The sequence below is a fragment of the Sylvia atricapilla genome, chromosome 6 (genome assembly GCF_009819655.1).
Source record: "Sylvia atricapilla isolate bSylAtr1 chromosome 6, bSylAtr1.pri, whole genome shotgun sequence".
NCBI classification, from domain to species: domain Eukaryota; kingdom Metazoa; phylum Chordata; class Aves; order Passeriformes; family Sylviidae; genus Sylvia; species Sylvia atricapilla.
In genome coordinates this window covers 51,242,207-51,268,494 of record NC_089145.1, presented here as the reverse complement: position 1 = coordinate 51,268,494, position 26,288 = coordinate 51,242,207, and the positions used below count along the sequence as shown (strand labels likewise).

General features: G+C 35.0%; 1 protein-coding gene across 1 annotated transcript in view; it reads right to left on the bottom strand.

The window, feature by feature from the left end:
* Nucleotides 1-1,118: 1,118 nt before the first annotated feature.
* EFCAB11 (EF-hand calcium binding domain 11) overlaps nt 1,119-26,288 on the bottom strand; it is a 53,127-nt gene continuing 27,957 nt past the window's right edge. Inside the window, 1 exon segment of the mRNA XM_066322203.1 lies at nt 1,119-1,218. Coding sequence (XP_066178300.1) covers nt 1,119-1,218 — 100 coding nt within the window.

The window sequence follows — 26,288 nt, the reverse complement described above, 5'->3', positions numbered from 1 at the left end:
CCTAGGCTCTCTTGAGGAGAGGATTGCTTCTGGACAGTTAAAAAAAAAAATTCTCTACCATAAGCAACTTAACAACTGGCAGGTAAACAGAAATGAAGCCATGGCATGGGGCATATGATTGGAGACAGTGCCCATAATGAAATCCCTATTTTTTGTTACTATTAACATGAACATGAGATGACAGTAGAAAGTGACCACAGATCAAATAAATAGAATAAAAAAGATTTCTCTCATTATAGCACAGCTTGGATGGATGTATATAAAGTTACAGCAGGTAAGAACATCTCCCAGTTACTGGACAGAAGAAAGAGAGAGAGAGAGGTGAAGACAACTTCATGGCCAATGAAAACTACTTTATACTGTCTCTCAAAATTCTGCCACCTTGCCAGTGTACATTCATATGTATAACTCCAAATTCTCCCCTAAATGTCAGCTGAAGGTTTGAACACACAGAATTTTCAGCCTGCAAGACTGAGGTCCATGCTTAATAAAATTATTTTTAAATCAATTAAAAAGCTAAAAAAAAAAAAAGCTAAGCATTTAGGCTTGCTTCCTTACATACACAGTTCTTGGTAATTGTTCAGAACTAAATCATGCAGCTAATTACCTAATAAATGTTAAATTAAAAACAACATGTAATGTATAAAAAAGAACAATATATGTACATAAAACAGTAAAGGGAAGACAAATATGCTACTGGTAAAAAAACACCAAACCAACAGGAATTTTCTACTATAAATTTAATCCACATGTTTCTATACTTGTGAGATATTCTGTTCTGTTGAAAAAGCAAACAAGTAAATTTCACTGTAACTGGAAATTGTAATTGCTCCTTTTTTGTCTGTTCAGTCAAAAAGAAAAAGTAGAGAGTTACAGTTCCTAAGTTGGGTTATTGTGAATCAATAGAGATTTCAAATATTTTAAGCATTCTACACACATATACACATGTAAATTAATACACCCAACTTGTCAACAGTAAATCTTCAAAGGCTGTTCTTCAGAGCTACACTTACAGTCAAAGTTCTTAAAACGATGGCTGAAACAAATGAAGTTTCATTGATTTTTAAATATCTTGAGATCTGAAGTTTTCACTTTGTCTTTTTACCAGAAAATATTCCTTAGGCAAAGTACACTGGTGATACTTCATCTTGTCCGTACTTCATTGCAGATTCAAACTCTTTGAAGCTGATGCAGCCATCAGAATCCTGATCAACTTCTCTGTAAGGGAAGAGATTTGGTATCTAAAACCCAAATGACTATGCAAAACAGACACACTTAACTGTAGATATCCAACACCAATATTGTTTTTGAAGAGCTCGAGTCCTAAATTTGAATTCTGTACAAAGAAATAATGAAGTAAATAACGTTTTTTGTGTAGTACATCTGTATGAGCAACTCAGTTTTTTAAAAAGTACAAGTATATGAGAAATATTCAACAGGAGGTAAAAGTTAATTACAGTATGACCTGTGCAAATTTAGCACTTCCAGCACTAATTTAGATCCTACACCTCATGCCTAATTCCCCAAAATCCATCATCTGTGGCAGAGATCCTCAAAGTTTCATAGTACAACATGCAACCGTAAACCTCTAGGCCTTAAGATGGGTCAAGCTGACATTTAACATTTCCCCAAGTGCCCCATGACCTTCCACATGCTGCAAGCTTGTGTTGAAACAAAGATTATGTTAACAGAAGACCTACTCCTTGTGACTGTAAGAAAAATAATCTAATTTATATGTTATTATATCCTAAAGTGAATATTCCAATAGTGAAAAAAGGTCTCTGAAGAGTAAAAGCTGTTAATATTTATTTCTGAGACAGAAGCTGGTAGAAGATAGCAATTCAATTAATGACTTTAGTATACAGGGCTAAGTTTTATTAAATATACCTGGCAATATTATTTGATGCAGTGATAAATTAGGCTGACAAAATGGTATTAATGGTATTCCGTAAAGTATTTGTCTTAGTTCTCCATAGCTTTCCTACTAGAAATACATTTGTACAAAAGTTAAATAATTAAAAAACTGATTAATTGTTGGACCTCAACATTCATTCATCATTTAGAAAAATATTTCATTGGCTTATACCAATGTCCAGACCATAGCTTTATTCATAATCTAATTAATAACAATTTATTTAATTAACAATATTTTATTCATAATTTAATTCAAGATTTATTATCATTACTGTCAGCTATTTCAGATGACACAAAGATTGCTGAAATTATAGTGCTGCAAACTTTTCCATCACCACTAGCATTGAATGGTAGTATTCCTGCCATCTTGCAACATGCAAAATGGGATGTAACTTCTCCATAGACAAACCCAAAAATTCCAAAATGATCCATGCTCTTTAGCAGAGGCACATTCTATTACCCTTTGGATGCTCTGGAAATTTCAAAGAAATTCTATACTGAAGAAGTAGTTTGGTAATTCAGTTTTCAACAAAACCTTACACAAAGGGATAGGATGTCTTGTTAGACTCATTCTAAAAACACCCTTGAGTAAAACCTAGTAAAATTTAAAGAAACTAATCTGTATACAATGGCCTAAGATACAGAAACTCAGTCTGTGCTATGTCCTTGCCTTTTCCCTGAAGAAGTCTTACTTAGATTAAAATTTCATTATCCTCTCCTTCAATAAATATTATTAATCTTCATTTATTTCAAGAATCCCTCAAACTATCAACCTCCCCCCTTTTTGGAAATTTTAATATTGTTTTGGTAAGATTCCTCTCATCTGTTGGCAATAAACAATCAGTACTAGTGCTTAATTTCACTATCAGTGAACTGTTAACCTCTTCTGAAGTAGACTTGATGAGAAAAAAATTCAAGCCTCGTGGTGCAATGATGAACCTTACATGGCTTTAAACATGTGGAATGACAACCTGACATCATGGAAATACTGAAATTAAATTCCTTCAGATCATTGTTGGCTCTGGCATAAGATTAAAACACGATGACAGTTTACTGCTTTTCAGGTAAGGACACTTTTGAAATGTGGTTGTCCTTAATCAAGTCTTTAGGGAAAACAAGATTGCTGGAGATAGACCAGTCACACAGTTTCTTCATGAGTAGGATCCTTTTAAATACCACATATCATAATACAAAGAAATGTAAGTTTATTCACCAGGGAAGGATGCGCATGCAGGTCATAATGACAAGATGGAGATGCTGTCCTGGAAGCAGAAACTGAAAAGGCTGATGAGTCATAGAAAGTAATCAAATGAAGATCATCTACTCTGAAGCTTTACTTGAGACTGTGAATACAATCCTTGAATGTATAAGCAGGATAATATCTAAATCTAATGCAAGACTGATTTTATTTCAGAATACAGTGTTAGGAAAATTAGGAAGGAAATACTGTGTCTATTTTCTGGTGCCTGTACTTCAAGAGGGACATTGAGGAACTTAAAAGAATTAAGAAAAAAAATTAACAGTAACTTTACAACTTCCAAAAAACATGCCTAGCATGTTATATAATGTCTTGTTATAATGCCTTATAACAAGAAAGGGAAAAAAAAAGGAATTGGAAAAATGAGATTGAATAAATTGAAGGACTGATCCATTCAAATCAAGACTATAAGTACCTCTCTAGGAAATGTATTTTGGATAGTAAATACCTTTTTATGCTTACAAGGAATGACACACAGATAGGTGCAAACTGAAGCCAAAGCTAGAAAAACTCTGAACTTAAATAAGAGGGTTTTTTCTAAAAGGAGGGCTGTTAAGATAACTTACCAAGGGACCTAGGAAATACCTAGTAAATAATAATTCCTTTATTTACCTTCCTTTGGTACATTCAGGCGTCTCTAAGCCACACATGTATTTCTGCAGATCATTATGATGTATATTTATTGCATGGATTTGTTTAACAGCTTTTTGAACTGTTGTGCAGCCCATGGCCTGAACACCTGCTCTGTGATTAAGTACCACCTCATATTTGTTTTGAACCTGCAAGTGATTTGATGCTCTTTATAGCTGAAGGGCCCTTCTCAGTGACTCTATGCATCAAAGAGTGCATAAAACACATCTATGTTTAAAGATCAAACACTAAAGAACTTTTTAATAAAAAAAATTGTCATAATATATGGTATTTGCAAGTAATTCAGACCATTCAATGAAAAATTACAGACTTAATTATTTGAGAGATCGCATAATAACCAAATAGCAATTCATTTTTTAATATTATGATGAATTCTCAGAATTTAGTGCTGGAAGATCACTTCATGAATGTTTTAGAAGTTAGTGCTGATAATCTGGCTAAACTGAAGTTAATGGGAGTTTTGCCAGTAATTTTCAGAAGGTAAAGATTTCACCCAAAATAGCCGAATTACAGGCTAAATAAACCAGGACACATACCTTTAATGTTTGGAAGCTGCTCTTGTTTGTTCAACACCCTGAAAGCCACTAACTGATTATTTGAATTAAGAATCACTTTCTGAATAGCCTTTCAGCAGAGATTACCAAAATATGTTGGATGATAAGTTAATGACAAATAAACTGGTAAGTACTTAGCTGTTGTGATCTGAAGAAATGCTACATTTATTTAAGAGTTGTGGATTTTTGGAATCTTGCCAAAAGTAATAAGAAAGCAAGATGGCCTTGGAGTGTTAAATTTTCATTTTCATTTAGCTCAAGCAAATGATAAATTCATCCGTGTGATTATGAAAATACTATGTCACAGCATATTGATCTTTATTTCACAGGTCACTATTCATTTGACACTCTTAGCAGAATATACAGAGATATTTCAAGATATGTAGTGCCTCGGGTAGGTTGTCTGATCTTACACTGAAAATTGAGTAATAATCAGCATTTCAAGTTACTGACTGTGAGATATAAATTATTCTCTTATACACTTAGGTAATTGAAGTCTTCCAAAATCACCTAAGTGTATTTTCATAGGAAACTGGATTAGATAAATGGCACTTTACTTCTGACAGGAATATTTTAACCATAAATCCGAATGGAGTAAATGAATAACCTAAAAGACTGATGTTTAATATAAGCCGCCTTTTGAAGTTTTATGTTTATTAGTTCACTGAAATAAGTACTTATTAGAAAGGAATCCACATTCAAATACAGCCTAGCCTTTTATTTTATAAACAGCTGCATATATTCATCAGTCACTTCAGCCTTTTTTCCAACTAACCCCATAACAATTTATATACAGACAGATCTTGAAGTTCCTGAAATAAAAGCATAAATACAGAATTTGGCCATAATACTTCTTCTTTTTGTATGAAAAGACTCTCTCATAGGCACTATCCCTTAGGCATGCAGTTAGAAATATACTGTATTTATCTGATAAACAATATTTTTTCATTAATCCATATCAGTATAAAACATACTAAAATATGTGGGAAGACTGACAGAGATAGTGCTGAAGGCAATCTTGCCCCAGATAAATTACTGCTGTGTTAATTATCAAGGAGTGGGAACAGCCTTGCCCCCACAGTTGGATGTGATCAAAGAGTGAGTGTGCTGGTGGGGAGTCAGTTGGAGTTTGCTGGCCATGCTGTGAGGAGGAAGGGACGGGAGGTTGTCTGAGGAACAGAAAGGGTTAGGTGGCCATCCTAGGGACAGGAAGGAGCTAACTGGAACTGTAGAAGGAGAGAAAGAGCCGGAGCTGTCCATGGGAGGCTACACAGAAAAGGTATGAGAAACTTTTTAGATAACAAGGAGCTGGTGCTTGGAGCTGTCTTTGGTGTCAGTCATACCTCTGCTGTCAAAAATATGCAGTAGAGATTATAATTCTACCCTGCACTTATCTAGATAATTCAGTATCTGCCCTAAGTGGTAATCAGAGAATTAAGCAATCTTTTCTATTACCTAAAAAAAAAAGTGAATGCACTGTAGAGCCAGCAGAGACTGCCACTGAGTTGGCTTTCAACAGATTTGCTCAGTAGGACAAGTGTCTAAAGCCAAATAAGAGCCAGGATAAATTAAACTTTGCTGAGATCTCTGATGCCATAGCCATACACCAAATACTTATAAGTGAAGAAGGTAATTTCAAACTACCTTATATTTCTCCACTATGCAAACATTCTTAGCAACCATTTATTTTACTACTAAAGATGGATGGTCCTCACGTTAATTTTAAAGACTTTAAACTGAAGCTGACCTTGGGGAAGGAAGTTGTCATTTAGTCTCTTTTATGCAGGCAGAAGTTTTTATAGAGAGCATTGAGGAGAAAATGTCAGATATATCACATAAATTAAATACAGGAAGAAAAATATAAGGGATATGAGACCCAATGAGAATGAAAATGTCAGGGCTCTTTATCACAGCATTTCTACATGAGTAAGGGTTCATTTTGGTTACTACTCAAAAACCCCCAAACAAACAAAAAGACTATTTCTTTAGGAGTCCTAGAAATGGCTACTTACCTTTCCAAATAATTTATTGTTTAATGTATGACTTGAAACCTGTAATGATACATTTAAATTGGGTAAAACAGCATTAAAAATTACCACAATTAAATCCAAAATGACTACTTTCTTTTTAAAAGTCATTGAGTTTGAAATTTGAGGAATTTCATATGCTTGTTTCTAAAAACTTTTTGTTTCTATTTGACTGAGGCTTTATGAGAAACAACAAGTTAGAGGCCCCTACCTTCCACACACAGTGCAATTTATCAAATGCCTGCTACATGTGAAGGCATAATACGTGGCCTTTTAAGCTTTGCTATTTAACAACCATTTTTTAAGCAGAGGAATGTATAACAAGATAAATACCATATGTATAAGTAAATTATTTCTGCAGTAGTCCATGAACTAATTGATTTTCTTAATTGTCCATATTTTTTCTTGCACACTGAAAGGCTCAGCAATATTATATACTATTCTTCAGATTTAGAGACAGAAGCATGCCAGGCACACAGGCTGGGTTTTCAAATCATGATTTCTCTGCAATTTACATTTCCCTGCTTTCAGGACATGCCATGAATAGCAGAGTTTTTCCCTGTTTATTGTAGTCATGCAAATGAGATTAAGCATTCATAAATATTTTTATCATAACTCTCCAAAATCTATATATATCAAGTTCCCTGCTATCTCATTATTTAGGTGTATACAGTGAGTAAAGAAAAGTTGTGCATTTTCTTTAAGTTATTTCAGGAAACTGCTAAGGAGTGCAGTTACCTGAATTAACATGCTAGATTGTATCTGGATTGCTTTTGAGTACTGTGAGGCATTCAGCAGTACCGCCTTGCTGCTTTCACAATACATTTATTGTCTCCTTAATTATTTTATACATTACAAATGTTATGGAGGATTTAGGCCAGCAGTCCTTTTTGCAAGTGTTTCTGGTGCCCCAAATAAGAAGAACATGGAACTATTGGATCAAGTTGAGGAGTGGACTGGAGCATCTCCCCTGTGAAGACAGGCTGGGAAAGCTGGGGCTGTTCAGCCTGGAGAAGAGGTTGTGTAGAGATCTCACAGCAACCTGCCAGAAGGGGCTACAGGGAAGTCAGAGATGAATTCTGTGTCAGAAACTGTAGTGATAGGACAGGGAGTAACGGGTTCAAACTGAAAAAGGGGAAATTTAGGTTAGCTATATGGAAGAAATCCTTTACTGTGAGGGTGGTGAGATACTGGAACAGGTTGCCCAGGGAAATCACGGATGTTCCATCTCAGGATGTGTTCAAGGCCTAGCTGGCTGGGGCACTGAGCAATCTGGTCTAGTAGAAGATGTCCATGTCCAAAGTGTTAGAAGAAGATGATCTTCAAGGTTCCTTTTAACCCAACCCATTCTATGATTGTATGATTCTGGACATAATTCTTTTATACCTAATTTCAAGTATAATAATGTCTCCCTTTCACTCTTCTGATCTGTCCATGATCATTCCAAAGCCCATTTTCTACTAAAATAACTTTTCTCATTGTATAATTTAATGCAATCTAAATTAAATGTCATAGAGAGTAGCCTACTCAGAAAACCCATGGTGATTTTGCAGGGAGAAAGGACCTAAGAATCCTACTGCCTTTTTCACTAATTTCAAATTATGTTAAAATTTGATCTAACTTGTATTTTCAAGGAAGCCTAAGTACTGAAAAATGGCTTCTTACCTTGTGATTCAGCGATTTTCCTTTACTACTTCTCTACAGTTTCTGACACTATCTTCCTCTGGTTCAGTCTGAAAGTTTGGATTCAATTTCCAAGGGAACCAGTTTTCCTGTTAAAACTTCATCGTCCATTGTATGTGTCCCAGTGATAAATTTTTCCAAATCATGTTTGTCTGCTGTATCTGCTGTATGGAAATTCTATTTAACCCCTGTAATGATATCTTTTTCTTCAATATTCATTTGCTCTGTAGAGCCACTTGTTACAACACTCTCCCAGCTCTCCTTGATGCACTGAGCTTCAAAGTAATACAGGTAATATGATACTTGGCTCCCATACTGTTGGTTCTTCTTTTAATTTGTTCCTTGTGACTTGAATAATGTCAAAAGGTCTGTAGAACAACATGTTTGTCTGCCCTGAGTCAGAGATGACTGCTTTACTTCCTTTTCATTAAAATAAATAATATTAACTGGAAAAAGCTGATAGCCCCCCTTTTTCTAACTTCACAAGCAAACTGCTTATGGAAACAGCAATTAAAAGAACAGAACGTTTTCTCGGACTTTCAAAGCAGCAGTCTGTGAAACAAATAGATTAAAAAAGTATTCCATATTGTTGCAATATAATTTCAGAGAGTAAGCAGAAATGTCAGTTGAATATACAAAAAACTATACAATGATGATACAGACCTGAAATATTGTATTTCAGTTGGAATTGCTCTAATAAACCCATGACATGAAAACTATTCAGAAAACAACTATCACCACCAGATAACCTGAAAACAATTGCTAGAGACTGCAGAAATTGGCCACATGTATATTCTCAATGGTTTGAGAATAAGGCTTACATCCAAAGTTAAAAATTGATTATATCTGGTACATCTGAATTTTACTGCTTTTCCATTTATTTGATATTTCTAAATAAATCATCAGGGAATAATTTAAATTAGAGCCAAGAGTTTTGCTGCATTTAGAACTAAAGCTGTCATACTGATTGAGCAGTGAGAGTAAAAATGACACTCAGTGTAAGGAGTCCCTGCCGAGGACAAAATGACCCACCAATTGAAGATTCAGGGATAACAGTGTCTTCAACAAGCTGCCTTCTCTTCTGATTAACCAGCTGGTTCTTTCGACCCATCCTGCTTGCTTCCCTGTTGATGGGATTCCTGCAGAGCTTCACAGCCACTTCGTTACTAATGTGTATATTAATTTCACTTGTTTAAAAACCAAAATGTTAAGAAAATCCATTCTGATCTTTAGGAAACAGAAAAATGATGAAGATCCCCCTGGTTTTGCTTCCTGAAACAGCACCTGCTATCAGAGTAATGGCAGTCAGAAGTTTCAGCTAGGTAGGAGAGCATCAAGAAGCATTTAAATTGTCGTAGAATTATGTTACTTTTAAGAAAGACAGGTGCTTCCCTTTACCTTCAATGCTGTTCAGTTTTTTGCAATTATTTTGAAAAGTGGACAACAAATGAATTGCTAACAGAGCAGAGAACTCCACCAACAATATACACTACCTTCAGTTATTTCGTCTCTGTAATAAAAACTGTTCATTCTTTCATGTGTGCTGCCTGACTACTCCTTTGAGTAACTGTAATACATACACTTTGTATTACTGCGAAAGCGTCCAATACTGTACAACACTTTGTTCTTGATGCCTTATTTTCTACCTGCAATATACCTTATCTGTTGATGTGTACTTTCCTTGATATTCTTCTCTTTGAACCATGGAAATAATCTTGGACACCCTAGACCTGCCAAATTTTGTCCCTTCTTTCTTAATCCGTTCGGTTTTCTGAATTCCTTATCTCTGATGCCATGGTTGATCCTGTTGTTCCAGTAGTGGTATTTTGGATAGATAATTCTTCAGTTTCTTTCTGTGAATTCTCCTCAGTGACCAAACTACTCCGGACACTCTCAATCACTTCCACCTTCTTTTTCTACTGACAAGGAAAACTCCACAGAACCACCTCTGAGCCTCTATGTCTATTTCCTAGCTCATCTTGAATTGTTTGATTGTGAAACTGTTCACTGCAGTTTGTCTTCTCTCATCTACCCATTCTGTTTCATTTAGGAAAAACTATTTGCTGTTGAATAGAAATGACTCTTACTTATGTGAGTCTTGTTTACTACTCATTCCTAATCTTCTGGTCTTTAGACCAGATCTACTGAAATCCACAAGGCTCTCCAAGTTTTAAAGTAAGAAATGCCTTGCAGACCTGAACATAGAATTGCTATTTGGAACCACCACCAAGCATATGCTTCTGGTAGATTTATTTAATAAGCAATTGTTGGAACAATATCATTCATAAATATTTTAATCCCTGATTTGGCATTAAGTAGAATAATATATGTATTATTATAATATCTACTAATATAATTTAAGGTACCATGTAATCTATAATACACTCTATAATTCTTAAGAGGCAATAATTGATGTGTAATATATAGTATGATAACTATATAATGATAAAATGCTAGATCATATTAAAAAATATACTTCTGGATTAGTCAGAGAATGCTGCAATAGTATGTAACATGGAAGGCATGGTACTTGGATACAATAGGCTGAATTGTGCATTAAGCTTGCCTGTTCAAACAAAACACTTTTTGTGGAGTCAAAAACTAGAAGCCTGGGAAAAAGAAATGTGTCTCAAATTGGAGGTTTATCACAGAAAGATGACCATACAGAGCTCTGGAATCTTACTGGAAAAACAACCTGGCATGAGCTTTTAATAATGTTACGTTGACATAAAAAATGAACTTACTTTTAGTTACACAAATAAGAGAGAAGTGTTATTTATGCTGCAGATGCAAAATGTCCTGTATAACACCAACACTGGAATACTGCCTTCAATCCTGGTATCTGCTCTTTAAAAAGAGTACTTAAAATATTAGGTGATGCAGAAACCTAACCTGCCAAAAATAATCTGGAAATAGAGATTGCTGTTTCCATCAGCCCCTTCTGACATGACCATAGTGTAGCTTCATGGAGTTATTACCTAATATCAAACAGCTATTGAACATGAACTACAAAAACAAAGGTTAAGAAGCAGTAAAATGAAGAATAAACCAAAAATGTTTAGGAAAAAATGAGTTAATGAGTTAAACTATATAACCTGTAATGTACAAATATTCAAGCTAATACCTTTAAAAAAAACTTAATCACTATACTTAGGTCAAAAGATCATATAATCCCTAAGCTCTTCCCATTTCACTAAGTGTAACTGCTTTAAAACCCTCATAGTTGCTGAGAACTAGATGCCTAACTTCAGAGCTTTTAATTACTCAGTAAAAGCCCTGAGGCTTATTCATGGATTATTTGTTCCATGGTTCTAACTTGCCCGATGAGGAAAAAAAAAAGGGAATTTAAAAATAAAATCTTTCTATATATTGAAAGTATTTAATATTTTTTACCCTTTCGTCTCTTCTGAATAGATTTATTTGAAAACATGTAATACTTTACTTCATGGTTTACATATATAACTATTTTTATCATTAATATTCAGCTACTGCCTTAAAGTTCCAGTCAAGCTTGAGGTCACATTTAACAAGGAACCATAAAATACAACAGACAAAACCTGGGAAAGAAATGAGCTCATACCTATAAGAAAAAAAAAGATTAGTAGATTAGTACATTGAAGTGCTGTCTAAATTGGAACTTGGTTTAAAACTTCCTTAAGCTCCAAGTGGCAAGTGGTCACCCTGTGCTGCCAGATATTTAAAAAATTGCTCATTAGACATTGCTTTGCTGAGCCAAGGGTGCACTGTGTGACAGCTGTTTACCTCACTCACCCAGCTTTGGTAGATTCAACGGGGGGCATGTACCCACCTAAAGCTCCAGTTTGAGCAGATGATCACCTGCAATCTCCCTGTATTTCCTGGAGAAATGCAAATAGTTAAACATCATCAAGCAACTAAATTCAGTGTAGCTAGATGGCGTATAATTTTTGCCTTCTTTATATCTTAATATATTTTATTCTAGTACTGAAAAAATACTATGCTCTAACTAACTTGCAGACTGTAGGAAAAAAAAACACAGACATATATATATATTTCATGTTTTGGCTTGCTATTTAAAGCCGCACTCTCAGATCTTGCAAGCTAGGTAGAATCAGATCTGAAAAGATTCAAATAAAATGTGTACTCTGGAGAAGAATAGAATCCTGCTAGTGGTACAATACTCATTCCTCTAAGTCATTCTTGAGACAATGTTCTAGAATGGACAAAGTAGATACTCTGTGACACAGCATTCTGTTTTTATTAAAAGATGAAAAGTTGAGTATTGAAGGTCATGTGCAAACGAATAGGCTGAGAGGTCTCCTACTTGTCCAAGGCTGTAAACCCACAGTGCAAACTTGGAAAGAAGTGGCAAATGATGAACACTGCAATTTTCTCACTCTCTTAAATGTTTATCTTTAAGGAACAGCCTGCTTGGTTCTCATGCTTTCAAATGCACATCTGCTCACTGTGCAGCTGCCATGTTGCAGCAGAATTTATGCTTTGAGCTTCACAAGTAAAGAACAGCACTATAAGCACACATCTGGACCCAACATCACATTCAAAATATATTCTTGCTAGATCTCTATTATTATATTCTTGTTGCCTACACTTTCAGCTGGGTACTACCAATCACCTGGCATGATCTGAATTCACTTCAGGACATGGGCAAGAAAGGACATCACTCTCACTGTTAGACAATCTGCATTATGAGCACTGGAGTCTTCCCCACTCCTTTTTATTCAGGCTCTCTACAACATTTGACACAGCCAACGAACTATGAACAGCATGTAAAAGAGGCTGACTGTTTTGAAACAGTTTATTTCAAGAGAGTCATAAGCAGAGAGGAGGTTCCCTTTTTGTTCAAACTTTAAACAAGTTTGAAAGAAGACTGAAAGAGCTAGAAAGATGTCGTGAACTCCACTGAAAACACTGTGTAGACTGCATCAATACTTGAGCTCATGGATAAAAAGCAGAAGTGAACAAAGAAACTGAGGAAAAGATAAGTTACAGTTGGTAGCTGGAAGAAACACTTCTAAGAGCTTGTGGCACAGTACCTACTGGCTGATATTACACAACCCTTGTTAGACAAGCCAGTCTGTAACTTAGAACTGATCCTGGACATCTCTCTGACAATGAAACAGGTATAAGAATTGATCCCATCTTTACTGTTGATTATTTGGCCTATGTAGTACATATTTTTATCACCTTTCAGCTCGACTACAGCAATGCAGTATCTTGGGCAAGAAGCCATTAGCCCTTGGGAAACTCAAAATAGTACAGAACACAGCAGTGCATTTCCTCTGCAGCTCAGGGTACTGTAAGTACCTCAAATCTTCTTTCAATTTCTGCATTGGCTCCCATGAAATACTGGGCCAAGTTTTATGTCTCTGTCATTATCTTTAAGGTGTCCAATAATCCAGGAGCAGAATACCTAAAGGATCAAATGAGACCCTGCAGCTCCATTAAGGACAAAACTTATTTAGATAGAGATTTTAGAGAGAATAGTTAATGAAGTTGAATGTTAAAAATGTGCCTAACATCCAAAGCATCACCTTTTACTTACTATTGTACTTACAAGATGTACTTCTTTGGATCTTAATCTCAGTAACTAGTTCTTTTGTAGTAATAATAATAACACTGCAGTATGAAACAAATTCACAAAAATACAGCCAGGTTTTCCTTCCTGTAATAGAAGCCAGTGAAGGAAAATGGATCACATTTAAGTGTTATCCCTATTTGTTCTGAAAATGACTCAGCTATGAAAATAATAAAGTACATAAGAATATCTGAATATAAGAGAATTTACTGTTTTTCCAAATGTAGTGGCACTGCCTGTCTTACATGAACCCAGATATTCCAGGTCAGTGAGGATTAATCTAATTGTAAAAAAAACTTACAAATGAGAGCAACGTATTTTGGAAACCCTCAGGAAAAGACCCAAAATATTAGGAAGTGTTGTAAAAATTTCCAAAACACTTAAAAAGCTTGAGGACCAAAGTGTAATTTATTTTCAGTGAGACAGAATTGTAAATGCCTAACACACCAAGAAAGTAATGCACGTGTTAGGCATTTTTAATAAATACCATTTAATTTTTATTAGACAGTAATATGTTTAAGATTATATAAAAAACCTGAATTTCTTATGCCACACCTCATGTGCAAAGATTAAATTTTTAAAAGGACTGAAAATCCAGAAACACTATATCAGCAAAGAATGAATATAAATGAAAATTTCTTCAGGGACATACAGATCTTAGCAACAAATTACCAAACTGGAAGCCATATAATATTAACTAAAATATTGGTTTTATCAATAAAAACTGTTCTGTAATCAATTAATGTTAGAAACAGTAATAATTATATAATCACAACATAATAAAAGCTTTTGAAAACTGGTGATTATTCAAGTGAAAGGTCCTGTCTCCCATTAAGCCTTCTCTGAAACATTAAGCTTCCATTCTCTATACCTAACTCAGGTACAGAAACATTTTGTAATTTCTTAATTTTATTTATTAGTATCAATGTGAATAAGACAGTTTGATATTTTGCCCCTAGCATTTCAATTCCCGTTAGACAGATTTATACTCTAAGTGTCACTCAAATATTTGAGTAAGGGAACAGTTATAAGGAACCAGAAGTATATTAACATTAATGGAAAGAAATACACCTGTTAAAACATGGTTAAAAACGAGATCAAATATTTTCTATTTCAAATATCTAATTAGTTCAAACTGAGTTATCCAGTACCATCTTGAAGTTGATTATAAGATGAAAAAACCGCGACAGAGATGATAATAATTTAAATCCTTAAGAACAGCTATTCTGAAGAGCTTTTCACTTTGTTCACAACAGTATTCCAGAACGCTATGATCCAGCTAGAAAAGAAGTATAATGATGAGGAAAATCATGTTTCCAGCAACAGAACTTTCACAGTAACATGAAGTCCTACAAAAGAAGCAACAGAGGAAAACAGACCACTTTAAGAGATCAGAGTCTTAGATGAGTGTGTCAACGCAGTCCTTGGCAATGATGAGTTCATACCATCAGATGTGGTAAGGATTTGTAGCTTCTGATCTCATGTGGCAGAGATTAATGCCTTTTTGCCAGTTCTGGATGCTGAGGATATAAGCACACAGGACTGGTACTGATTGCACATTCACTGGTATGTTCAAATTCAATCCTAGCTGTGATTCCCACACTGAAGGTGCAGCAAGTGACGCATGAATATCCAAGCAGCTCTGACTTGGACTGCAGGAAAAGGTTGTGCAGTTGCTCAAGAGGGAGTTTCAAGGAGCTACTGAGGATGCTGGGCTAAGCACAACCTTCCTGTCATCTTGCTGGAGTTCCTTGGTGCTCACACAATGTGATGGAGCCCAAGAGAAAAGGCAGGTCTGGCATGTCCTCAGGTCTGCAGGAAGTGTAAGTTGTTCCCATGGAACATCAACACCCCTTCATGGTGAGCAGCAGAACACACTTCAGATATAATTCACTATAGGGAATTCCTTTTTCTACAATTTAAAAGACCATGAAAATGACTGTATAACCTTCCTACCAAGTAGTTTTTGCCTAGATTGCTTTTACATTTTCAAATTCAATTTTGAAATACTTTGGAGAAACTTGTCTACTACTGTGCAATGTTATGTTTTAACTCGATGCTCCTTAGTGGTTGAATACACACAGAACTAACGTTGAACTTTAATCAGATTTGCCTGCAGTCTAAAAGACCAGTTTGAAGAAAACTCATAAAAATGCCACTAAAGCAACTAGCACAGCAACATTTGATTTAGCTTGACTTCTAAGATCTGCTTTGTATACAGGTTACCAAATATTTATAACTAATACAATTTCTTTTTTATGATAGTGTATGTGATCTAAGGAGGACAATATTCAACAGATGGTATCCTTTTCAAACCATAACACAATTTCCTTAAAGAACAAAATAAAACCAATTGAAAAAAATAGGAAGTAATATCAGTTACTGTGCTATATTAAGGAAATAGTAAACATCATAGAGCTCGGGTTCTTAATACTGCCATGTGTTAACATCAGCTAGAATTAGTACATACATTTTGACTGAAGCACAGAGACAGAATTATAAATTTCTGTTAATACTTCACTTGGTAGACCTATCACACTGCATCTTCTACCTTCAGATTTACATAGCTGATTTCTTAAACTATGAGTGAATTGTAATGCTATTTTTAAGATTTGGGTTTGAGTTTCAGACACAGAACTTTTGCTTTATAAAAAAAAAAAGGATGTGACCATTTTCCTACATGCACTAGTAGAAAAAGTAAAATCTCCACAAGATCTCTTTTTAAAACATTGGCATTCATATGAGATTTTGTAATTTGTTATGTATTTGGCTTTTAATGACTATGACTGTAATAGATAAAAAAGGTAGTAGGAAAGAGTAAAAATAACAGGATGATGTTTTCAAAACCAGATTCTGATTAGACTCAGTATAAGTTTCCACTGGCACTTCAGAGTTTTGCAAAATTCATGCTTTCCTTCCGCAATCTATAGAAAGCTGCTTCACATTTTATGGATAGATGTTCTGGTAAGACTGCACCTTCTAACACCATTCAATGGATTCAATGCAAAACCTAATCCATTTGCATGGCACCTGAAATGAACCAGCCTTCCCTTTCACGTTATGTATTCACATTTGAAACAAAGAACATACATACAAAAACTACCACACTAGATCAGATCACTGTTTTATCTTTTACCCAACCTTTGACAGTTATCAATGGCAGATACTTCAAGAAAATATACTAGATCATGTCAGTAGTTCTTAGAATGGACACAGGCATTCAGAGAGGACTGCTCTTCCCAGTGCTCATTGGTATGTGTCTCCTTTATACTCTAAGTATTCCTATTTTCTCATGTAAGTAAAAATCTATTTAATATAACTTCTTGTACTCATAGGAGTAAAAGACCTGAGCCCTTTTTAACTACTACTGAATTTAGAATTTATATAGCATGTTTTGTGTTTGTGCAAGCCTTATTGCATTTCTTTTCACAAGGTGTTTGTAGATTATTACAAGAGAAGATAAATACTACTTTGGAATTCCTTGACTTTTTAAACATCTTCTCTTTTGTTTCATTTAATCATGCCTGTTCTTATTCATCTCTTATATAAGATGACTGATCCAAATCTTTCCAAGTTCTTCTCACATGCAAGTTTGACCTTATGTATAATAATTTTTGCCTATTTCTGTAATTGTTCTATTAAAAACAAAGTCCTTCCACATCAAGAGAGAGAATTTGTGTGGCCTAACTTGTCATCAATAAACTCTGTCTAGCTGAAACCAGTTATCTCAGTTTTATCTAGCCACTGAAGAGAGGGAGAGGAACTTTCTAAGAGGGAATGATCCCATTCTGCGACAGGCATCTACAATAGGTGGGTTGAATCATTCCCTGTAAATAATTCTCAAAAGAAAAGATATGAGACCATCAGTTTCCACTGAATCACATGGAGCAACCAAAGGAAATTTACAACACTGTACTACAAATATTCCAACATAGGTTTTTTCTTGCTCATTTTACTTCCCAACATCTCCACATTTCTGATATTGCTGAATACAACCAGAAATATTAAATGACACATCTATGATGGTATGGAGGTAATTTCCTTGACAGTTGCTGAATTAATTTAGAATTGGGAATGCACATGACCATTGCAAACCTTTTCCTTGGCTATATATAAACCCTAATTCTGTAGGTTATGGTGTTCATCTCCCATTGGGCTAACAATTTCCTTTGCACTGAAGTTTCCACTAGATATCTTGATAGACTCACACAGTCTCAACCAGCATATATTATATGACATTCACTACTGAGCAGTAACTTCGCTATTCTCACCGTTTTAGTTAATAAATTTATATTAAAAATGCAGTATTTAATAAGATGCCATCCTACTACACAAGTCTCATATGTGTACTCTTCTGTATTCAAGACATAGACATAGTCCTAATCCTGAGGGTGCCCAAAGCTCTTATCAACATGGAAGCATGCATGGAGCAAAAAGTAAAATGTCCACAGAGGATCTCTAGCATTTTTGTGGAAAGAAACATATTTTTTCCATCCTAAAGTCCCTTTCTGAATGTAAGTGTGCTTCTACATGTGCCAAGGCCAGGTAAAAACTGATTTAAATAAAATTAATAAGAGCAGTTAGGTACACTGGCTTCACCATGCCCAAAAGTCCCAAGGAAAATAATGAGATCCCATTATTTAGCAGTATGGATGTAAAAAGATGATGTGAAAAAGGAGGCAGACAACCTGCAATGGTGTAGAAGCCCAGAAGATAAGAGGCTGATGCGCATGTCCCAAATGCAGACAGCTGTTTGGCTATGAAGCCAACCATGGGCTGTCGGTAACAACAAGCAAGGACTGTTGATAATAACCAAGGATTGTTGTGGGGAAGAACAAGATGTGGCTGGACAAGGGGCTGTGTGGAGGTAGAGCAGCATTTCTCTGGGGCAAATGTCCTTGTTCTTGTTCCTGGAGATAAGCACAACACAGTCCAGTGCAAGCACAGGAATAAGATCGAGAAGTGGGCATGGACATTGCGGGGGATCAAGACCACACAAGAACCCTCAAGCCCTCAGATCATTTCTAGAGAAGTCTAAAAGAAAACAAGAAACCTCCCTCCAGAGCAGGGAAAACCTATCTATAGAAAGACATCTCCACCAAGCCTGGGTGGTGCCCCCCAGGCCCCTGGACATCCCACCAGCTGGATTAACACTGGAGCCAGGACTGGTGATTTCCTCTCTTTCTTCCTTTTTTCTTCCACTCTTTCTTTCCCTCTTTCTTTCTCCTCCTCTTTTATTCCTCTCTCCCTCTCTCTCTCCTTTTTTCCCCCTTACCTCTTTATCCAAAACCCACTGTCATGTGCTAATACCTGAGGTCAAGGACTAAAATTCTATGCTGTGTGTAATTAACTAAAAAAAAAATTGTGAGTTCTTGTGGACCCTCTGACTTTTGTCATTCTTTCAACTGTGAGCATCTACTAATCTTAGGTGCTCCCATACCCTTAAGGGTGGGACAAATACATGATCAATGTTTTAGAATTTTTTTTAAATCTTCTACTATATTGTATGGTTAGCTTATATAAAATTTATTTATAATTATATTTCTTTATTAGAATTTGGTTTTCTCAATGACAAAATATCTCTTTGATCAAATGCAATTGTTTATTTTATGCTGAAATACTGCAAACAATTGTCAACAGCCCTATAAGCAAAAGAGAAAATCAAATGAAAGCAGAGTGGTAATTAATGTCTATTTTACTATTTAGCTATAAATACTATATTCTTTTCCACGAAGGTTTGTAGTTGCTCTGTAAACAAGTTAAATTTCTGTTTCTCAAAGGAAATCATAGAATTGGAAAGGCACTGCATGAACAATGGGATGTATCATTCCATTTTAAAAACTGATATATTAATTTAGTAACGGATCATAGACAGAATCATAAAGAAGAAATATGACTGGTAAACAGATGGTCTAGTCTAGAACTGGAGGTCTATGCTCAGTTTCAATGCTTCTATTTGTTCCATGTGTGACACCTGCCAAACCATTTAATCTATTTTCTGTTTCAACCTTCTTGTTTACAACAGAGAGAGAATGCAACCCTTCCCTCCTCAAACCTCTCTCATAATACATATTAGGAGAGGTTGGAAGGTACTCGGATCATAGCCTGAGGACATAAAAGTTCCTAAGAAATTTATGACACTCAACACTAAGGTAATTCATAACTCAATAGCCTGAATTAGCCTAATCTTAGCATTAAAAATGCAAGAAAACTAAGTTTCTGAATTCCAGAGATAGGTTTCTTGCAAACACAGAAGAAACTGCTCATCCTTTTTAATGACAAAAGGGAAGATATTTATAGAAAATTAATGCAGCTTTTGTGCAGTCTGATTTTTCTCTTCATTGTTGATCGGCTGCTTGAAAGGCAGTATATGTAAATACAGAATGGCTAGGCTGCCTAATTCTCCCTGGGAAGTTAGACACGTTAAGAAGGGAATGTCATGTTTGTAGAAGAATAGTTTCCCCTGCATTTCCAAATGAGTAGATAGTTTTTTAATTTGGAACTCTAACATCCAGTTGCTGTAAGACAAAGAATTTCTTCGTTTCAGGATACCAGTTATGAAAAAGTAAGTGTAATATTGTCCCAACTGAGACAGTCCAAAACCTGAAAACTTTATGTGAAAAGATAATATCTATCATCAGACAGCTGGATAAATCAGGCCAGATTTCAGGCATACAACTTCTCCAAACATTGTTTCTTTTATTTAAATAAGTTCAGTTTTATACAAACACTCACTCACCATGAAATTCAAGACAATAATTTAAGTAAAAGTAAAATAAAAGAGAGTTTAAAAAAAAAAACTAAAAACAAAAGCACTACATGCTAGATTTTAGCACATTTGGAGGCCACCACTGAAACTTCTAAGTGTCCATCCACACAGCTATGGTACATCAAACACTTTGCTATAGTGAACAACAACAAGAAATAAGGGTCTAAATGTTAAAAGATCAACTATATTTGACTTTTTCTACTCTTACTAGAGCTAATAAAGATACTGATCCTCAATTTTTATGAAGAAATTACATTTGAATTTTTATTTTCTTAGTATGTGACAATAGTGGTGGAATGTTTGAAGGAATAACGTTTGCTTACCTTCAGTCTACAAAAGTAATTTTGCTCATTGTATCTGACCAGCTTTATCCATTTGTGCAGAACACAGTGCATAGAAATGATGCTTTCAAAGATCATCAGTCCAATAGAACAAAACACTGAAGTGCTGGAAAGCGTATAGCTGTGTATGAATTCAGGTGGCTAATTATGCAAGAAGAACATCATACATTTGTAGTAAATGGTATTTACCTTCATTCCATCCAACCACTTTTTTTATAGAGGCAAGTCATACTTTTAATTTGTAGATCCTCACATTTTTATTATGCAAAGCAATGAAGCAATAAATTTGTTTGTATCGAAGGAAAAATTCTGCCTATTGAAACTTTAGTGATAGTCATATCACAATACACATTTAACCTGATAACTATGAAAGGAACAATGAAACTAAGTTCACATACTCACTAAGATATTTATAAAAAAATACTGTTAGTCATTTACTGTGACCTTACTGATTAATAGGTTGTTCACAGCTCCTAAGTTCACCGTATTTTCCAATACTTCCAGTACTTACTAAGTACTTCTGTGCAGATAGCATTGTTTAAATAATATTTTCATATGAATTATTTTCGAGAAAGAAAAACAATCTTTCTCATGTATGAATGGTCCAGAAAGCAAATATGCAAACCAATAAACACATAAATCAGTTTAAAATTTCATCATATTTTGAAGACATATGCAACCTGGTTCTCTTCAGTTTATAAAGTGGCATTTGCAGCCCAATTCACATTATCATTCTTGAATTTTTTCCTTTCTCTAAATTAGTATTCATCTTTCCAGACTATTGCTTAAATCTTCAATGCTGTTAAAGAAAATATACTTCCTCCCTTCCCTTCCTCTTCCCTTCTTCTCCCCACCCTCCATATCAGAAGATTCTGATGAAGGATATTATCATGAGGATCTCAATGCTGGGAAAATTCTCAGTTACTAATGGAATTCCTTGCAATCCTGACTACACACTGAACAGTCACTACACAGTATTCAAGGTAAGCCTTGTCAGGAGCTACAGAGTAGTGCTGCAATATGTGAGCGTAGGACACGTGTCGTGCCAGAACTGAGGGTCACAACACTCGCTGATAGAACTGTCAAGAGGATCCAAGAGAAACTGACAGCAGAACTGAGATTTGCAACCAGGAGGGATAAGAAATCACGATCTAAAAGCTTCAGAGAAGAAACTGAGACTCTCATCTGCTGAGAAAGTCATCCAGCCTGTGTACTTCCCTACTGAAGAAATTCTCCGAATTCTAAGTGTTCTGATAGTGAACCTTTTAGAAAGAGATTGGATTTCTTTATTTATCAGTTGTTGCTCTATGTGCTTAGTTTTTGGACAGGATATTTAGAAGGCCCTTATTAAAGCATGGACCTTATTTTAAGGCAGTGAAAAATTCAAGACAGAGAGAAAAGTGATAAATATCCAGATTTAAATGATAAAATTCTTGACACACAAAATAAGACTGAAAAAGAAGGTCCAAAGAAGGTTTTATAATCTCTCAAAATAGAACCCATTCCTGGAACACTTCCATTATTTATATTACCAGGTATTTAAACACATTTTCAGAACTGAATTGAGTATTATTTCACATAAGTATAATGGCCTACACCCATTTTTTCTCAAAATGCAGTAACATAGTGTTTCAAATGATTCCCTGTCTGACAACAGTGGAATTATTCTTTTACACCTTGCAGTGGTTTAAAAAATATAAAATTCAACTACTCAAAGATTGATTATTAATAGATTAATGAGATTAAAAGTAAAATGGCTTGTTCTAACCATCTAGGCCCTGAAATTTCCAACCAATAATGCCTCTGATGAAGTACATTAAACAGTTTGGCTTTACAGCTAGTCAATTTTGGGTTTTATCTTAGATAAAATTGCTTTATTTTCATCAAGCTTTGAAGAAGTAAGAGCTTCTTTCCATGGGATAGGTATCTATATATTCATTAAATGTTTTAATGAGCTTATTTAGATAAATGGATGAAAGGCAATGGCTTTGATCATAAAATACTGTTTTTCTCTTGGAAACCATCTCCTTCACTATAACCTTGAATTATATAGTTAAGGAATATCACTTTACATTTTATATTGCTAATTTACAACGGCATCATTTTATACTGTTTATGTCTGAAATATTTCCACAACATCAATATACTGCAAGGAATAAAACATTTAAAAACCTAAATTTCAGTTTAGGAGACTCGCTCGTAAGAAAGTTTTGTGATAAAGATAAAGGATTAGCCTAATTTACAAAAATCCACTCCTGGAACACATCCTGTGCCAAACAGTTTACCATTCTCTGGGAGAGCCCAGATCACCACTCATACCTCCCTGGGTCTCAGCTGCATCAAGGGCTATTTTTTACCTCTCACAATAAATAAGAAATCAGATACTCCTGTCCATGCAAATCAAATATATAATTTAGGAATGCTTTTAAATTTTTTTAATATTATTCCTGCTTGAGATAGTGGAAAAAACTGATTTTTTCCATGAGTTATAACAAATTGCAATACAGGGTAGGTTAAGTTAATAAGCGACTTACTTTAACACGTACTGAATGCATCCCATCCCTCACAGACCTCAACCCCTTGTAACTAAGAAACTTAAATTTAACAGTAGGTTTAACTGCAGGCCTAGCTACAAAAAGTAACATTTTCTTTTCACATACAATTGCATGGTCATAGATGAAGAACTGAAGATACAATTCCTACCCAGAATCTTTGTGAACCATGTAGAAATGAAAAAAACCCAGTCTATTAGCACTATATATCAAACTGTTCAGAGCTCAACTACAAAACTTGCTTATTGGAGAAAAGCTAGTAGGAATCATCAGATTAGATTCTGGTTGCAAACAAATCAAAATACTTTATTTGACTACTCCCCTCATCAGTCTCGTGTGACTATAACCACGGAGGCAGAGTCTATGATGGAAAGATTCAAATTTTGCTACTGATTTCATTCAGCATGGCATAATGTTTCTTGCATTATATCTCTCATATGGTAAATTGAAGTAAAAGTTACTTCTTTTGCCTGATGAACAAAGAAACTAGAACAAACCATAAATACAAGAAAAAAGTATAAAGTTGTAAAAAACTATCAAAGATTTGGCACAGTCCCAGAACATCCTAAGAATGGAACTAATTGTGTACAAAGCCAACACACATAAAGCAAATGATTCCTAGAATGGCAGAAACTCACTAATCAAAAGATTTGCATAATAATCATCCATCTGTATGATGCACCATATGGCAAACAAGACTGTAATTTCACTAAATATGTTTTCCAGGGGAAACAGGTTGCTTGTGTTTTCAACTAAGTGAAAAAATCCCCCAACCTAGTCAAAAATGGCTGATACACCCAAGCCAGGGAAAACTTTGGATGTAAATAAGAGGAAGGCATGGAAAGCAGCATGTTGCAAGAATCACACACTCTGAAAAATATATTTCATGTGTATAACAGAATATGTAAAAAAAAAATAGTTTCAAGAGGAAAAGCAGTAAGCTATTTCCCACGAATTACGTTCTAATCTTCAGAAGATTTGTTAACACACATAATTTCAAGTTATTAATGTATCAAAAACTGAATTCCAGCTTTGCTTTTCAGAGTTACATCTGTACAAATAAAATGGACACTTCAACATTATTCTCACATACACATTTGAAATAACAGAAAATATGATCAAGATTACACATGTAGGGATAAGAGCCAGAACTCCTGTATCCTGTTTATGTAAATTCTGGGGATATTTATATTGACAGCTTCTTTAGGAAGAGAATCAAACTGTAGAATATCTACATAAACCATGTATCAGTCTTTCAATATGTAAATAGCTGTGCTTCACCAGAAACACGAGTTCACTGATTTTATAGTAAACAACAATTTTAGCAAAGCAATATTTTCCATAAGGATTTTAGGAATGCTGGGGAATTGCATGCTTCCTCTTTTAAACTGCTGATGAGACAAGTTTTTGGGAAAAGCATTTAAATAGACTATTCTAGGCATTATAGTATATAAATCTATTGCTTGTCTTTTACAAATTCAGGTGCTCAGGGAAATGTCCAATTAAGGAAGAAACAGCATGTGGCAATAGCTAAATGGGCCTGTTTTATGGATATATTTTTATAAATGGGGTATGGTGAGTGTGGTGAGGAGCCACTTGCTTTCAAACAGCAGGACAGGCAAATCTACTTTTGATAGCAAATATTCTTAGCTGTTTGGACCTTATGACAGACCACTCACAAGGAAGATAAAAGAACAACTGGGATTAGTATGGAGAAGAGAAGACAGAGGGAATCTCATTAATGAATATAGTATCTCAAAGAGGGTGCCAAGAGGCTGGTGCTAGACTCTTTTCAGTGGTGCCCAGTGACAGGACAAGGAGCAACGACCATAAACTAAAACAGAAGAGGTTCCACCCCAAGAGAAGGAAAAACTTCTTCCATTGAGGGTGGCAGAGCACTGGAGCAGCTGCCCAGGAGGCCATGGAACCTTCCTCTCTGGAGACATTAAGAGCCCACTTGGATGAGTTCCTGCTCAAGGTGACAGTGCCTTGGTTGGATTAGATCTTCAGCGGTCCCTTCCAATCCTAATAATTTGTGATTTCTACAATAAAATATTACTAAATTTAAACTTCTATCCAGTAAGCTTTTATATATTACTAATGTCTAAGACATGTATACTAGGAACATGGTTTTGAAATACCTTCTTCTGACCTTTAATAATACTATGTTTTTAATTTTCAAAACTGGAGCACAGAATTTCAAGCTGTTACCAGGATCAGCAGAGTCCATAAAAGTTCTACAGTTTTAACCACTTTAAGAATTCAATTGTAATGCTTCTGGGTCACCTTAATATTCCCAGTACTTATTTTACAGAAAGAAAAATTTCTTTTACAGAAAAAAAGAAAAAAAAGCATAAATACAAGATATTAATGGGTTTAAGTGGACAAGAAATTTCACGAATTAACCTTAAGATCCTCAGGCATACCTAGTATATGTAAAAGAAACTGCTTCAGGCTCCATATTTTTCTTAAGTATCTTGCAGAGCTCCTGCTACTGATTATGCATCTTTATGAAAGAGAAAATGTGGATAAGATAATTAGTACTGTCAGGTAATCATGAAAAAATACACACATAGGGCAGGTAGGGGATTCTAGTAAAAAAAATTCTTTTTAAAGACAGAGTCTTCTGAACTTCTTATATGGTTGCATATATCTATCATGTTCATTTTAATGAGCTCTACAAAAAGGTCACATTTTTGACCTTCAGAGCTCAAAGATCAAGTTATCACAGTTTTACTTCTTGTTAAAAAACTCTGGAATCTACTCATATCATGGGCATTATATGACCAATTGTTATAATGAAAATTGGGAAAATTCTGAAATATGAGTCAAAGTAACATGCTGCCTACAGCTTCAGTGTCCATAATTGATTCATCTTTAAATAATTACCATATCACCTATAACCCTGCCAACACATGTTTTAAGACTCAGGACTCTCTGGAGAGAATTGTGTTTTATTACTAA